Genomic DNA, 17,304 nt, shown 5'->3' with positions numbered 1-17,304 from the left:
CGCTTTAATCAAATAAATATTACTGGTCCCAAATGGAAGGTAACAAAATTTCCAGGTTGAATTTGGGGCCAAAACAAATTTTGGTCTGATCTAGTATCTTAAAATACATCTTAGATCAACTAGTAGGGCATGTCCATTCCAGGTGGCACACTTCCTGTAGAGCACAGGTGTCACTAAGATTATGTACTGGGTGATATAAAAATAGAGATCAAACACATGTATCACAAAACTGAAGCATATTGGATTTGGATGTGCTTTATCATTGTAACCTGATTGAAATCAGCGAAATAATCCTCTGACAACACTGTTGTAAACACTGGGTCAGTCTAAGTAATGGGTATCTGATACTGTACTAGAGATCAGAGCGGAAAGGACTGTCAAGTCTAGTTTTGACTTTTATCTTTGATGCATTTTATTATGTAGGAAAAAAACATTTCATTATGTGTTTAATGTTCCATTTACAACTGATCTCAACTAGTAGCATTCCTTCTAAGAGATGAAACAGATTTTATCATTGCAACAATAGAGTAAACCTGAAAATCCAGATCCTCAGGCCTCTTGCCTTATTGAGCTGGGGTCTCCTTCCCTCTGAAGTTATTTTCAGTACTTCTCTAGTTATATTCACTCTGTCTCTCACTCAATAACTAACTTTATGCTTACAACAGTAATTATCTTAAATAATCTTATAACACTCCAAGTTTAGCTGGAGTTTACATATACTACCTTCTTAACTGAGAGACAAAGACATAGCACTGCAAGCTACTGAAAAGTTATATATTCAAATCGATCACCGATCTCTGAATTGAAACCTAACATTCCCATGCTCAAGTAAAAAGTGAGGTCTGCAGATGCTGGAGATCAGAGCTGAAAATGTGTTGCTGGTTAAAGCGCAGCAGGTCAGGCAGCATCCAAGAAACAGGAAATTCGACGTTTCGGGCAAAAGCCCTTCATCAGGAATCCCATGCTCAAACCCACCTCAACAGTTGTAGCAGCTCTCTGAGTCCGTTTTCCAATGAGATCAACCTGTTTGTACTGTGCTCTCATGTATTTCTTTGCGACTTGATAAACCCAGGCAGGGCACGTTGCAGAGAAGAGGAGTGTTTGAGGATTGTCTTTGGAATCTTATTGGAGGGCAAAAGTAGAAATAATATTAAATCAATAAAGTCACTGATAATCAAAAACAATTTAAAAATGTCAAAATTATAGATGGATTACAAATTGCTGGACTCAGACCTGATATCCTACTGGAAAGGATTTTCTTGCTTGTTATAACTGGGCAGGCTTTGGATTATTAGGCAGACTGCTCAAATCAACTAAACTGGCGGCACAGGGACCTCAAAAATACATCAAATGAATTGACAGCCAAATTTGCATAAGGTTTTGTAAGGAAGGTGTGTGCATAATGTTTCCCCCCTCCCTCATCCAGGGCACTTCCCACCCTCTAGTCTCAACTGATGGAAAGCTCTTCTGACCAGGCTCCAATCCGCACCCTCCACAAATTTCAGTTAATCCAAAATTTTGCTGCCTGTATTCATCCAACTAGCAGGTCCCTCCTTACCTCTAACCCCAGCCTCTCAACTTTCCAATGTCTCCTCACTTCATTTTGTAGCACGAAGGCAGTAACTTCCAATCTGGGATATCTACCATCTAGACAGAAAAAGGTAGCAGCTGTATGGGAGCACCAATCGAACTGCAACTTTTCCCCTAAGTCACACAGTGTGTCAATATTGCAGTTCCTTGACTGCTGCTGCATCAAAATCCTGGAACTCCCTTGGTAACAGTATAGCAGGCCATGGACTGAAGCATTTCAAGATGTCACTCACCATCAGCAGAGTGAATAAGGGTGGACATAAGTGTTAGCCTGGTCAAAGACATTCATATCCAAAGATCAATTAAGTTAAAATCCTTCCAATCTTAATACTATGGAAGATGCTCTATAAATGTAATTTATTGGTCTACATTTCCGAAAGGATATTATGTGATGATGCTGCTGCTCCTTTGAGGTTAGATTGTCCTTGGTTCTTTTTCAGGAGGTCGTAAAGATACAGATTCCGAAATGTATGGAGTTGATCTACTTGAGAATGCTTTCATGTTTTTGTTTTAAAAACACTTGCAAGCGAAATGGCCAGTTCTCCCCGCTCAGCTCTTCTCTAGTTTAGTTTAGTTTAGTTTTAGCAGTATGGTTGTTACACTGAAAACAAGCAGTAACTTTAGTTTGAGGCTGCTGGTCCAAGAAACAGCTACATGAAATAAAATGTTCCTCACTGAGTCCCTCTGCCATCTCTCACTCTCCTGCAACCCATTCTAAAAATGAAAGCCTTAACAGCAATCTAAGTTTGTTCAATATATCGCATCAGCGTATGACACTGATATTTTGCAATAAATTCTGCGTCCCACGACCCTACTCCATTAGCTACTTGACAAAGGAGCAGTGCTTCGAAAGTTTGCACTTCCAAATAAACCTGTTGGACTATTACGTGTCATGCGATTTTTAAATTTGTCCCAACACCAGCACCTCCACATCGCTGTCCTATAAGACCCTGTGTTTGATTTTACCTTTTTACTAACCAGTGTTTGTGGGATTTGTTGCAAGCATTTAGATCAGCATCATTAAGTTGGGATAGTCTGCTGGGTTGTTGGATAGGTTACATTACTCTGTAGGAGAAAGTGAGGACTGCAGATGCTGGAGATCAGAGCTGAAAATGTGTTGCTGGAGAAGCGCAGCAGGTCAGGCAGCGTCCAAGGAGCAGGAGAATCGACGTTTCGGGCATGAGCCCTTCTTCAGAGCTGTTCCTGAAGAAGGGGTCATGCCTGAAAAGTCGATTCTCCTGCTCCTTGGATGCTGCCTGACCTGCTGCGCTATTCCAGCAACACATTTTCAGCTATGTTACTCTGTATTCTGTTCTCTTTTGTTTGTGTTTCATTTGATAATCTAGCAAATAAATTGTTTTGTTTAAAACACAGTGGTTGTACAGCTGCAATAACCACTGTACACCTGCCTAAAACAACGGGCAAAGTGAGGGTCTGAGCTATTTGAAATGTTTTGAGGGGGTCTGGTCTGATCTATAACAGTTGGCTACATAACATTTTCTCTCTCATCAATGGTACAGGCTCAGGTTGTTTAAGGATAGCATACCCCTTCAAAAGCAAACATGAACATTCAATCATCAGAGGCCAAAACACAGAAAGACTCACCTTTTTTGTATGCAACTTTCAGAATATCCTCCACCTGTTCAGCAAAGCCCATGTCCAACATTTGGTCCACTTCATCCAGGACCACATGCTTCAGTTTAGACAGGTCGATTTTCATGTTCTGTAGATGGTCCCTGATCCTCCCAGGCGTCCCCACCAAAATATCAATGCCATTCCGAATGCTGTCCACTAAAAGATATTTCAACCTTTAACTCGGTTTGCACATCCCATCCATAACTAGGCCAGAAACATTCCTCTCACAGTCAGGTTACCCATTATTTCACAAGGATTAAGAAAGTTGAGAGATTTTCAGTTATATAAAGCGACTTCCAAATAGCATCCTGGGTTTACCTGCACCAGATGGAGTGCCGTGATTCAAGGTGGCTGCTCTTCACTATGTTCTTAGGGACAGAAAATAATACTGGCCTCACCAGTGATGCCAACATCCCATGAAAAAATTAATAAGCCATTACAGTCAAAATGACCAGTCTCTACCAGGGCAGAATTTCCAGTCCTGGCTTTTGAGACACTAACTCCTGCCTGCTTGTTTTGAGGAATCAATGTTACTACTAGAAATAGGTCAGGCCAGTAGCACAGTACTGTGTTTTGGTGACTGGGAGAAACTTAGATATCTAACATGTGCTATGTCTGCCCCTGGATGTTTGATGGAACAGTGTTCAGGGTGTTTACTTTGGATACATTTCATGCTACAGTTGGTATGTTAGCACAGCTAGTAGAATCTTCATCAGTGTCATACAGCTGAGGTTTAAAGAGGAAGTGCTGTGCTGCACTGTCACTTGCCATGTATTTGATGAATCATCCAAATGAATTGTCCTTCTAGCGTGCCTACTTGGGCTTAACCCCAGTAGTTGTCTCTCCATTAACTCATCGCTCCCACTGCTACCCAGTGGGTTCTGCCAGCGGGTCAGTTCTCATCGCCTATTCAGCCTTGCCCTTGGCAAGTCAGTTGGTTGTTTTGACTGTTTTGGCACACGCCCAAGGGGGTTGGAGGTGAAATAGCTGCTCCACACTAAATTATGCTTCATTATCTGGTTATCCTGTATGCCACTGAAGACCATTGTGGTAGTGGTTTGATCCTGAACATTAAGTCACAATTTCATTTCTCCCTCTACCTCTCAGGATCCTCTCTTTCTTTTGCAGCCCTCTCCACTCTCATTCAGAATTCTTGTTTTTGACCGACCTTTCCCAGTGTAAAGAAACATGCATCACCAAGACATCTTCAGTGTTTTCCTCCCTCAAGCTCTGCAGCAAACAGGTAATCACAGTGATTAGAACCTGCATCTCAATTCATTCCCTTCTCTCACTTGACTTCATCCTCCTCCTCTGCCCATGCAATCTCTCTCTCCATGTAAACTTCCCCACATTTTTTGGGCCACCATCTTGCTCTTTTCCAGCTCTTCTCCATATCAGACGCAATCCCACTTCCTTCACTATTTGGCTTGGAGAAAGCTCTCTCCCAATTCATTTACATTTAGAACATTGCAGCACTCTAGCCACTGATCTTCCACTTAAGAGTTTTGCAATAACTGGCTTGCTTAATCAATCGTACGATCATAGGTCCTTCTATAGAGATTACATTGTTAAACTTGAGAGGATACACAAGAAATTAACAAGGGACTGGGGGGCGGCGGGTTTGAGATATAGAAAGATGCTGAACAGGCTGGGGCTATTTTTCCTGGAAAGTTGGAGGCTGAGGGTGACCTTAGAGGTTCATAATATCATGAGGGGCTTGAATAGGGTGAATAGGCAAGGCATTTTTTCTTGGGGTGGGGGAGTCCAAAACTAGAGGGAATAGGTCTAGATAAGAGGGGAAAGATATAAAGAAAGATCAAAGGGGTACCTTTTTCACAGAGGGGAATGAGCTGCAACAGGAAGTGATAGAGGTGGGTACAATTATAACATTTAAAAGGTATCTAGATGAGTATTTAAATAGGAAGGGTTTGGAGTGAAATGGGCCAAATGCTGGCAAATAGGGCTGGTCAGCCAAGTTAGACCAAAGGATCTGTTTCGTGTACGACTATCTCCTCATTTTGCCTCTTGAAACCTTAGTCACCAATAAAACAATACCTTGGTCTCACCTGTTATTCCATATCATCCTCAGTTTTACTCCTTTTAAGTTCAAGGCATCCAAATTTTACAAAAACTAAAAAAGCACAGTAACAGGTCTCTAGCTCATCAATCCATGTTGATGTTGATACTCCATTCAAGTTTCTTCCCTTCATTTTTCACATAACTACAATTGTGACCATCTATTTCTTTCACATACATAGGAAATAGGAACAGGAATAGGCAATTCAGCCTCAATCCTGCTCTGCCATTTAATGATTAAAGCTGATCTCATCTAGGCCTCAACTCCACTTTCCTGCCCACTCTATGTAACCCTTCAACCCATCACTAAATTTTTAAAAAGGTTTCTCCTCCCCAAATTTACTGAGTTCCCCTAGTGTCACATTCTAGGACAACAAAATCCACAGACTGATGACCCTTTGAGAGAAGTGATTTCTTCTCATCTTATTTAACCTGAAACTCTTGTTCTAGATTGCCACACAGAATAAAACATCTGCTCTACATCTACCTTATCAGTCCTATTTAACATCTTACATGCCTCAGCTAGATGTGCTCATTTAATTTCCGTTTAAATACATTGATAGCATTCATGCCATCAAAATTCCATGTAAGTTCCACATTCTCACCAATCCCTGGACAGAGAGGTTCCTTCAGAGTTTCCAAATCGAATTGCTTGATGGCTATCTTATGGTGGGCCTCTAGCAATGCTCTTTCCCACAAGAATAAACGTTCTCTGTGTCATGTCGATCCAAACTTTCCAGAATTTTAAAGACCACTCTTAGGTCATCCCAAACCTTTGTTTTTCCTAGAGAAAGAGGCCTGGTCTGAAAATCCTGTGTGTAAACCCACACATTTCGGGCATCATTCTTGTAAATCATCTCTGCATCCCCTTCTCTATAACCTTTTCAATAATATGATGCTCAGAAGTGCACACAGTGTTCTCAGTGCAGTGTAATCCAAAATACAGTGTAAACATGTAATCTTCATTACAGGTTTAGTACCACTTGATTATTTTTAAATGATATCCCTCTAGAAATAAAGCCCAGCATGAGATCTGCCTTGTTAACCTATGTGGTAAACTATTTAGAGATTGATGTATTTTTATCTCAGTTTCTCTATCCCACTTGGACTGATAACTTTCAAGTAGTAAGTGACCTCCCTATTCTTCCTACCAAAATGTGTAACCTCACACATTAAATTTCACATCCAAGTTATTTGCCCATTGACAAGCTCATTTGTGTTCTGCTACATTTTGCAGTCCATCTCAGTGTTGGCCATTCTTCCTTGCCTACCCACAATTTGGTGCCATCCACAAATTTCAAAATATCATCCATATGGAATTTATGAACAGCAGTGATCTCAGCACTGATCCCTGTGAAACACCACTTCCCATCTTCTGTCACTCTGAACAGCTGGCCTTTACTCCCTCTCTGCTTTCTTTTACGAAGCCAACTCACAATCCATTCTTCCATTTGATCACATTATTAGTGGATAACTAGCTCAGCAACAGACTACCACAAACAGCTGGACCACATAAAGCATTACTGATTCTTGCAACCATCTTAAAACAATTCAATTTTCAGGATAATTGTGGAATGGAAATACACTCCTTGGCATCTTTTCCCTACTGCACTACCACATTCAACTTTAGAGTTTTCTCTTGTTTCTCTCCAATCTCTCCATATGCCCTCTACAATTTCATCTTGCCCATATAGTATATTTGGATTTCCAGACAGCATTTGGTAAAATTCCATATAAAAGATGACTGGTGTTGCAGGAGGGATATATTAACACAGATAGATGTGAAAAGTTGGATATCTCTGACAACTAAGAATGGAGTTTCTGAAGTCCCTCATAAGAGACCGACTTCAAGGTGAAGTTAACAAAATTGAAGATGGCCTGGTCAGAAAAAAATGGGTGAGTGACAGAGACATTAACTGGCAGGCTTCCCTTTCAGTGTTTTTGGTTTCAATTATTCACCTATTATTTAGGTCACAGAAAACCTACAGTGCTAAAGGCCATTGGGACCAACAAACTTGCAATGGCTGAATGACAGGATAGAAGATCCTATCCAAATTTGCCAATGATATAAAGAGACAGCATTGCAGAGAGAATCATAACATTTTGTGAAACACTGGCCCCTGAAGGGAGTGGACAAAACTGCAGTAAATGGATTGAAATGTCTGAAAATAGACCTTTGGACTAAAAGAATAAAATGGGGGAGTTTTGAAATGGAAAAATGTCAGAAACAGTGGTGTTGAAAGTGACTTAGGGGTGGAACGTATTACTAGCATTTACATTTAAAAAGATACAGAAGTTGTGCTTCATGTATACAAAGACCTGGTTAGACCACACTTGGACTTGCTGTGTTTAGTTTTCAGTTTCAGACCTGAAATATTCTGACAGTTTAGGGACTCTAGAGCCAAAAGTAGAAATCAGCGCTCAAACTCGAAGTGAGATTATGAAATCCTTTTGCACAGAAACAGTTGCAGAAGTTTGGAACACTACCTTATAAATAGCAACTGGTGCAAATAAGACAAAAAAACAAAAATAATGACAGCAGATCAGCCATGATCTCACTGAATGATATGACAGGCTCAAGAAGCTAAATGGTTTTCTCCTGTTCCTCTCTCTGTCTCTCTTTTCTCCTTTAAAAAATTCCCAAAGACTTCCTTCCTGGGCCAGTTATTGCTTATGTCAAAATGCCCTTCATGCATATAGATTTTAAATTGTTTGAGAATGTTCTTATGAAAAAGCCTGTCAAATGCACAACACAAGAATAGCTTATAGTTGTTGCAGCTCTATTCCTTCACTGGTTGGCTTTGCAGAAGGGTTTAATGGAAAATTTGCCCACTAGCATCAATGTTAACAATCTGCACGCCAACACAGCTCCCAGAAGAGCAAGATGTATCTTACCAATTGTTAAACAGTGGAAGCAATACTTAGAATATCAAACACTCACTTTGCCCAGCGTATGCTGTTCCACCATAAAAACAAGCGACGCCGAGCTTCTTGGTTACATCCTTGAAGTCTTTCGCAACTTGGATTGCCAGTTCCCTTGTTGGAGTGAGCACAAGGACCTAGAAAAAAAGTAATAGAGTTATACAGCACAGACACAGACTCTTTGGTCTGACTCGTCCATGCTGACCAAGTATCCGAAATTGATACAGTCCCATCTAAACTTTTCTGATTCATAGACCCATCCAGATGACTTTTAAATGTTGTAATTGTACCAGCGTCGACCATTTCCTCTAGCAGCTCATTCCATACACGCACCACCCTCTGCATGAAAAAGTTGCCCCTCAGGTCCCTTTTAAATTCTTGTGGCACACGCTGGACACAGACCTCCAGTCTGAAAACCAACCCTCCACCACTACCTTCTGTTTTCTACCTTTGAGTCAGTTCTGCATCCAAGCGTTAAGTAATGTGAAAACCAAAGGCAGTGAAACAAAAAAGTGCCTTCAATACCCACTCCAATACCTGAAGAGTCCCCCACAGGGATCTCAACTGACTGCTCAGGAATCCCATCCCTACCCCAAACAAAAAGTGGGAATCAACATAAATTGGAGAAAGAATTAAAAAACTGTGGTGAATGATTTGTACCAGTAAAAGAGATCATGAATTCGCCAGATCAACTCACGAGTTAGGAGGAACTTCGTGCACCATCCCCATTGATAACTCAGTTTGAAGTGGCAACTCTACCACAGTCTGATAATGCAAGATTGGGCATCCTAGCCAGTCATTAAGAATCTGTCGGTAAATTTGGCAGGGGATTAAGCAGGGATGCATTCCACAGCCACTGACAGACCCTCAAACTTCAGACTAGGTAGTCAATCTTCAAACATCAGCACACTCAGTGATGGTGGTATAGTCAGCCACTCCAGTTGAAGAGCCCATACAGTCAAAGAGTCATGCAGCATAGAAACAGACCCTTTAGTCCAACCAGTCCATGCAGAACATAATCCTAAACTAATTTAATTCCACTTGCATTTGGCCCACATCCCTCCAAAACTTTTGTATTAATGTACTTAACCAAATGTCTTTTAAATATTGTAACTGTACCTGTATTCACTACTTCTTCAGGAAGTTCATTCCACATGTAAATCACCGTCTGTGCAAAAAACATGCCTCTCGCTTATTTTTTAAAATCTCTCTCACCTTAAAAATATGTCCCCAATCTTGAAATCCCCATCATAGGGAAAAGACACCAACCATTAACCTTATCTACATCCCTCATGTTTTTATAAACTTCTATAAACTTCTACATCAATCTTCTAAACTCCAGTGAAAAAATTGTCCCAGCCTATCTTTATGATCAAACCTTGCATAATCGACATTTTGGTAAATCTCTTCTGAACCTTCTTTAGCTAAACGATATCCTTCTTATAATTGGGTAACCAGAACTGGACAGAGTGCTCCAGAAGAAGCCTCAATGTCCTGCACAATCTCAACATGACTTCTCAATTCCTATATTCAAACGATTGAGCAATGATGGCAAGTATGTTAAATGCCTTTTTAACCACCCTGTTTACCTGTGACACAAATTTCAAAGAATATGTACCTAAATGCCTCAGTCCCTCTGTTCTACTACCCAAGGCCCCAACATTAATTGTGCAAGTCCAGCCCCTCTTTGTTGTACCATAATGCAGTACCTCACATTTATCCAGATTGATATACGCTGGGCTTGTATACGTTCGAGTTTAGAAGGCTGAGAGGGGATGTGATTGAGATGTATAAGATTATTAAAGGATTGGACACGCTGGAGGCAGGAAGCATTTTTCTACTGATGGGCGAGTCCCAAACCAGAGAACAGAGTTTAAAAATAAGGGGTAGGCCACTTAGAACAGAGTTAAGGAGAAACTTCTTCACCTAGAGAGTGGTGGGTGTATGGAATGCTCTGCCCCAGAAGGCTGTGAAGGTCAGGTCTCTGGATACTTTCAAGAAAGAGTTGGATAGAGCCCTTAAGGATAGTGGAATCAAGGATTATGGGGATAAGGCAGGAACAGGATACTGGTTGAGGACGATTAGCCATGATCATAATGAATGGTGGCTCTGGCTTGAAGAGCAGAATGGTCTACTCCTGCACCTATTGTCTATTGAACTCCATCTGCTATTTTCCAGCCCATTGATCCATTTGATCAAGATCCCTTTGTAGTCACAGGAGACCACTTAGACTTTTACATTAGTTGATGTGAACACTAGAAATCATTACAAAATACACTTAACAGGGGTGGGGGTGCTGGAGATCAACCATACTGCCCTTCACGGTAAAGGTGTGCAAGAAATTCTCAGCCCAGACATGTGACCTGCTGAATGAGGCTCCGAATAACGCCAACATTCCTCACTCTGAGCGTCACTTTCCAAACCTGAACCCAGTGAGTTTATACCCCAGTGTTCACCACATGCACAGCAGTACAGTGCACTTCTGGACAGAGGAACTAATGCTGCCTTTCAATCTTACACTCCAGCAACTGACTGCAGATTCCATTACCTTGGGAGGACGATTTCTCCTCCGGTCAACACCCTCTGACTGCAGTTTTTCCACCAAAGGAATTGCAAAGGAGAAAGTTTTGCCAGTGCCAGTCCTGGCCTGAGCCACACAGTCATTCCCATCATAGATGTAGTTGAATGTCCGTGCTTGTATTGGAAACAAGTAGGTCACTCCCCGTTCTGCAGAGTGAACAAGAGAATGCAACAAATTCAAAACATTTCAAAATTGGCAAAACAAAGGATACAAGGGATTTCGTTGTGCTTAAAGCAGGCTTAGCTCCCCACAACAAAGTCTGACCCACATCTCCCAAAAATACTGGTTGCAAGTGCTCATGTTGTGCAAAAACCAATTAGATTGGGAACCACCTGCACTGCAGGAAGTAATCTCGCTTAACTCTTGCTCACCCTGGGCCTAATTTTATATCTCATGCAAACTTATTTTATAGTCTTGAAGACCAGTCTACTTCTAACCCATGACCGTTGTTTACCAAACAAATTTTGGATACAGGCAGTCCCAGGTTGCAAACAGGCTGTTCACATGCCAATCTGTACACAAGTCAGAACACAATACAAGGTAGCTTTTATAAGCATACTAAATGTTTATATTGTGGAACTTTAAAATTACACCCCTATAAAAGATCACATTTGTAAGTCAGATGCTTATAAGTCAGAGAGCCCCTGCAATGTGAAGAGTTGACTGTTTACAATATTATGTCACTGGTGGGAAGATACATTAGTAACAGGAATTCATTCAGAAACTTGAATGCGGTTTTTGAGAAGCTGTGCAGCTCAGGTTGAGGTTCAAGTTGTATGTTTGCTCACTGAGGTAATAGGTTTGTTCTCAAGATATTTCATCGCCATGCTAGGTTACACATCCCCAACATCATCAGTGAGCCTCTGGCGAAGCACTGATGTTCTGTCCAGTTTTCTGTTTATGTGTCTTGGTCTTTGAAAGTGGGCGATATCATTTCTAGTTCTTTTTCTCAGAGGTTGGTGAATGGAGTCCAAATCAACATATTTATTGATGGAGTTCCAGTTTGAATGCCAGGCCTCTAGGAATTCCCGTGCATGTCTCTGTTTAGCCTGTCCTAGGACGGATATGTTGTCCTAGCTGAAGTGGTGTTCTCCTTCATCTGTATGTAAGGATGCTAATGATGATGGGACCTGCATTTTGGTGGCTAGCTGGTGCTCATGTAACCTGATGGTTAGTTTTCTGCCTGTCTGTCCGATGTAGTTTGCTAAAGTCCTTGCAGGGTATTTTGTAAAAGACATTCATTGTGTTGGTTGTTGGTACAGGATCCTTTAGGTTTATCAGTAGTTGTTTCAGCGTGTTGGTAGATTTGTGGGCTACCATGACTACCAGACTACTCTAACCCCTTGGCACCCACCTTAACAGGTCAAGTTCCAAACTGTAAACACTCGGATAATAGTCAATCTCATTTAAAGCTGGCACCCTATTTTTGCCAATAACCTGGAAATTTTCATATTTCACGTAAAGTCGACCCTAGTTCTTCATAGAAAACAGATCAATGTTTGAGTCAGTGTGCCGGCCTTCATGTCCCACTCCAGCTTTCCAGTCTGCCAGTTGTTCCACTCTGCTCCTGGTCTTCCAGTTTACTTGCTGCTTTCCTCCACTCTGGGTTTTCAAAATTATCATAATTTGTTCTCTTTCTTTATTAGTTTAGAGATTGGTTGGGCCTCTGCTAATGATACAGCATGAATTTTGATGAACATGAATTTCAGCCCCTCAAAAGTAGTATCCATGTAACAGTTGACCCCATAAATTCAACCTTAAAAAAAGTAGTCAAAAAAATTCAACTATTACTTGAGAGTATATGGTAAATAGATATCGGAACAGAACACCAGCTACACTGAGACTCACTGATGTTACTTAGCATGGTGACAAAATGTTTGAAAACAAACCTACCAGCTCAGAGAATTAACTTAGAACCTGAGCCCCTTATATCTGGAGGAGATCACTTTATTAGATCAATGGAGATCTGGGTTCTGATGGTCTATATTTGTCTGTCCCATGTCATTTACACCCTTACCTAATAAACATCTGCCATCCTCAAGCTCTGAAGTTGTCAATTTAACCTCAGTCATCTGGGCAGTGCGGGTTCTGTTTTTCATGACCCCGTATATGAAAAGAAGTGCTCCTTGACATCAACACTCACTGGCCCAGCTCAAATTTCCAGGTTACAGGCATTTTCTAATTAGACTGTTCAGAGATGGTATTACACCTCAGGAGCAGGTAGAACTTCAAAGCAGGGCCTCTTGTCATCAAAGGTAGGGACACTACGACCATACGAAATAGCCCTATCAGTTTCCACATTATACTGCTGTTGCTGTGCAGTCCTTCATCTGAAGAAACAGCTTCTTGCAATACCCTGAGTAAGAAGCTTCAGACAAATTAAAAGGTACAAAAAAAAAATCAGCCTGAAGTTCTGGATAACTCATTCAGTGAAATTACCATTATATCTTGTCTAACAATATTATATCCATGAATTATGATCTGGAACACATTGCCTGAAAGAGTGGTGAAGGTAGCTAAAATAGAGACTTTTAAATGGGAATGGACACTTATACCAAGTGAAAAAAGACTGCAGAGCTCCAGGAAAAGAGAAAGGGAATAGAATTGAAATGGCACTTCTATCAAAATGTTTATGCAGGCACTTTTGGCCAATGGGCTCCTCTGTGCTGGAAAGCTCTAGGATTTTATTCAAGCTATTTGGCTTCTCCAAATCAATAGAAAATTAAAATAGCTGAAAATGTGTTGCTGGAAAAGCGCAGCAGGTCAGGCAGTTTCCGAGCAGGAGAGTCGATGTTTCGGGCATGAGTCCTCCTTCATGAGCCCTCCTGAAGGACTTATGCCCGAAACGTCGATTCTCCTGCTCCTTGGATGCTGCCTGACCTGCTGCGCTTTTATAGCAACACATTTTCAGCTCTGATCTCCAGCATCTGCAATCCTCACTTTCTCCTAGAAAATTAAAATACCCAACTCCAGCAACATTGCCTCAGCTGAATCCCTCTATTACACACTCACCATGCCCTGAAACTATATTCTCACAATCATCAAGACTATAACACCACCCTCAAAACCCTTGCATCATTCATTGCCTGATTTTAACAGTGTTTCTTCAGCAAAGCATGCAAACAGATCAGTCAAAACTGCACATGCCCATGAAATGCTTCAAAGGTAAAATCCCAACATTGCTAGTGCCATTTACCCCATGCTGCAGGGACAATTCTTTATAACCGTCTCCGCCAGATGTGCAAATAAAACTCCAGAAGATCTGGGCACAACAGATACCCCGCACTGATAAAAGCTAATTACCGAGGAACCTCAATTATCCGAAGGACATTGACGAGCAGTATTGCATTTGGTTAAGCGAATTTCAGATAATTGAATGACATAACAGTTTAGCCGAGCATTGAGGCCTTGCGATATTGCCGTATAATCGAATGACAGATAATTGAGGTTCCTACGTACTGTACTACCAACTCGTTCCAAAACTCTGAATTAGTGGAATTGGGAATTAATCATCAGACTAGTGAATAAAAAGTAATACCTGGAAAAAGAACAAATTGAACCTGACCAAGAGGCTTCATCCCCCATTTGAAAGTGCTGTTGACCATACAGCAGAGAAAGAAATCACCAGGGACCCCATGAGTCTCAATTAAAAAGAAATCTGGCATAGCAACATTGGGGTCAGATACCAAATCCCAGCTGATGAATAAGCTTCAGAGACACCGTCAAATCGTGGACAGTGAAAAACCCAACTTCAGTGAGTACACAAATACAGGACAGAGAGAAGGCCAAATTTCACATCCTCGTGCCTTTTGAATAACATCTCTGAAACTATCAAGAACAGGGATTCCAGGCAATAAAAATCTATTGAAAAACAAAGATTGAACAGTTGACTATATAGATACCCCTATCAGTTGGAAAATATTGAATCGGAAACTCTCTTACAGAAGACCACCATGGGGATCTGTATCTCCAAAGGGAAAAAAAATCTCACACACCCTTTAGTAGATCAATTGTTTCTTGAGAAATCCTGAAGTTTGAAAAGGCTCCTTCTTTCTGTTCTGGAGTCAGTTCCTATAAAACATCAAAACTATTTCAAGTACTTCACCATTGCAGGTTAAAAGATATTCTGGGCATTGGTGACCGAGTACCCTGGTTTGGTCAGGGCAGTTTGTTTCATTTCAAATCTCTCAACTCCCACCACGTCCTGAGAGTTCCTCTTTATCTTTAGCCTGTCCTCTGCATTCAATCTACTGTGAGAGACCTCTTCCCCTGCACTTCCCCAAGAAGAATCTTTGCTACTACAAGACACCCCAAGAATTGAAATAACGCCAATTCACCGAAGTGACATTCTTGAATGCAAAGAAACCCCTCTCACCAGAATGAAGGATTCAGACCAGAGATGAAGCTCTTGAAGAAGTGAGCTCTGAAGGCTTGTGTTTTCACACAAACCTGTTGGACTATAACCTAGTGTTGTGCGATTTTTGACCTCGTCCAACCCATTTCAAAACCAGCACTTCCACAACATGGATGAGATTAAAAATCACAACACCAGATTTTGGTTCAACAGGTTTATTTGGAAGCAGTAGCTTTTGGAGCACTGCTCCTTCATCAGGTAGCTGTGGAGCAGGATCATAAGACATAGAATTTGTAGCAAAAAGAATCAAACAAAAAAACTGGCACTTCCACATCATGGATAAAGACTGACAGCAACTTAAAAAGGTACGAGATGAAGCCATCAGATGGCACCCGGTTTGAAGCAACAACCAGGAAGGTGGATGGCAAGTTCAAACAAATTTTTCACTGAAAAACTGTACTTTTTGACCTGTGATTCTGGATACAAAATAAAACCTCCCACAGTTGAGATACATTTGTTAATCTTAAACTCACAATCCACCCGAAACTATTAGAACCCAGTTTTTAAATGAAAATAAACAAAGCTGTTAATTTGAGACTGGTCTTAGCACCAGTAGAGTGTCAGCAAGGATTCCAGCTGGGATATTGTGACAAGTAAAGCTTTGGCTAGTTTTTTTTTTAAATAGAGGCCAAACATTAATGAAATCAAAGTCTGTTGCTTGTAAGTGACATTTCAATAACTGGGAGCCCACAGGCTTCTGCGTTCTACTGAATGTATTCTACGAGATGTCATCACATCCCTACCAACAGCACCTCATCCAAACTCTTGACCCATCGTGCCAATTATCATTGAAAACCCTGAGGAAGGCGGAGCTCAGTGTATTTCGTATTTAACTTTTGAAACTGCGGTCACCAATGCCCTTTTCACCACACACGCTGAAAAGACGCCCCCACCCTTCCTCTGGAACGTGGAAACGGCTCACCCCTCTATCCGGGAAGGCGAGGAAGCCCCCACTTCCGCGGAAATTCCCCGCCCTCACCGAGAAACATGGGTCAAGTTCCCCCTTTTATTTGGAAACGCGAGGGAGGCATTTCCCCAGGAGGACGAGAAACGTCTCTCCCCCTGTTCCCAGTAATATGTCAAATGTTCATGGTTCACTGGAACAATAAGAAACGTTCCTCCAGGACCGCGGGGAAACGAGACCCGATCACCAGGAACCGTCGCCAATGTGAAATATGTCACGGCGGCGAATGAGCAGGCGGCCGTGAACCAGCCAACGTGGAGCTAACTCCTGAAGGTGGATACTCTCACCTCCTCGATCTCCCCCTCGGAATATTGACTGGAATCATCGCTGGAGCGCGGGGCCGTTTCCTGCTTCGGTTCTTTCACCACCCCGTTTTTCTCAGACTTTCGGCCCCGACTGGCATCCCTGTCCTCATGATCCTCGCTCTTGTGCTTTTTTGCTTTCGGAGGCTTAAGTTCACTTTCTCCTTCGTCGAACTCGCCATTCTCCCGGTGCTTGGCCTTTTTGAGCTCGCTTTTCTCGGAATGTTTCCTCTTCTCTTTCTACAATTAAACAACAGTAGGTGAGAAGCAGAAAGATGACCCTAAGTTCGCACTCTTCACTTCCCCACCCCACCCAGTCCCTCCATCCCCAGCAGCATCCGAACACAAAAAAGGGCCCTGAGCCTGCGGTTCTCCCGGACAGAATCTACTCCAAGTCCGAGGCTTAGGCCTACCCAGGAGACCGGGTGTATCGTGGAGCCCGCCGCTGCCCTCACCTTGCTTTTCTTGTGTGATTTCCTGCTGACAGACTCGGCTTCCATCGTGGGCTCCGGGTCCTCGGGCTGAGGGCTGAGTCGAGCCGGCATTTCTCGAACCTACAACAGGACACGCGGCTCCGAGTGACCGGGCGGAGCGGAACCGGCCGGAAAGAGGGGGCGGCGGTGGCAGCGTCAACATACAGCGTAGAGGCGGAGGCCTCCAGAGACAGCGCCTCTCCTGCTTACTCCAGTACTGCAGGCTCGCTCCAGTCCCTCAGTCCATTTAAGTCCTCGCTTTAATAATTGGGATTGCAATTCATAAAACTTCAACATTAAGCGCACCATTGTTTCCCATGCAAATAAATGTTAAGGCCTGAATAGGG

General features: G+C 42.1%; 1 protein-coding gene across 1 annotated transcript in view; it reads right to left on the bottom strand.

The window, feature by feature from the left end:
- The window catches only part of ddx21 (DEAD (Asp-Glu-Ala-Asp) box helicase 21), a 31,782-nt gene extending 14,680 nt beyond the window's left edge, over positions 1–17,102 (bottom strand). Inside the window, exons 1-7 of the mRNA XM_060841820.1 lie at positions 16,940–17,102; positions 16,470–16,724; positions 14,800–14,875; positions 10,772–10,950; positions 8,243–8,360; positions 3,196–3,381; positions 976–1,121 (exon numbers count right to left, since the gene is read on the bottom strand). Of these exons, the coding sequence (XP_060697803.1) occupies positions 976–1,121; positions 3,196–3,381; positions 8,243–8,360; positions 10,772–10,950; positions 14,800–14,875; positions 16,470–16,724; positions 16,940–17,029 (1,050 nt within the window). The 5' untranslated portion in view covers positions 17,030–17,102. The remainder of the gene's footprint in view (positions 1–975; positions 1,122–3,195; positions 3,382–8,242; positions 8,361–10,771; positions 10,951–14,799; positions 14,876–16,469; positions 16,725–16,939) is intronic.
- Positions 17,103–17,304: the final 202 nt, after the last annotated feature.

This window comes from Hemiscyllium ocellatum, chromosome 22 (genome assembly GCF_020745735.1).
Source record: "Hemiscyllium ocellatum isolate sHemOce1 chromosome 22, sHemOce1.pat.X.cur, whole genome shotgun sequence".
Taxonomy (NCBI): Eukaryota; Metazoa; Chordata; class Chondrichthyes; order Orectolobiformes; family Hemiscylliidae; genus Hemiscyllium; species Hemiscyllium ocellatum.
Note: the sequence above shows the minus strand (reverse complement) of the source record. Positions and strands in the feature narration are given on the sequence as shown.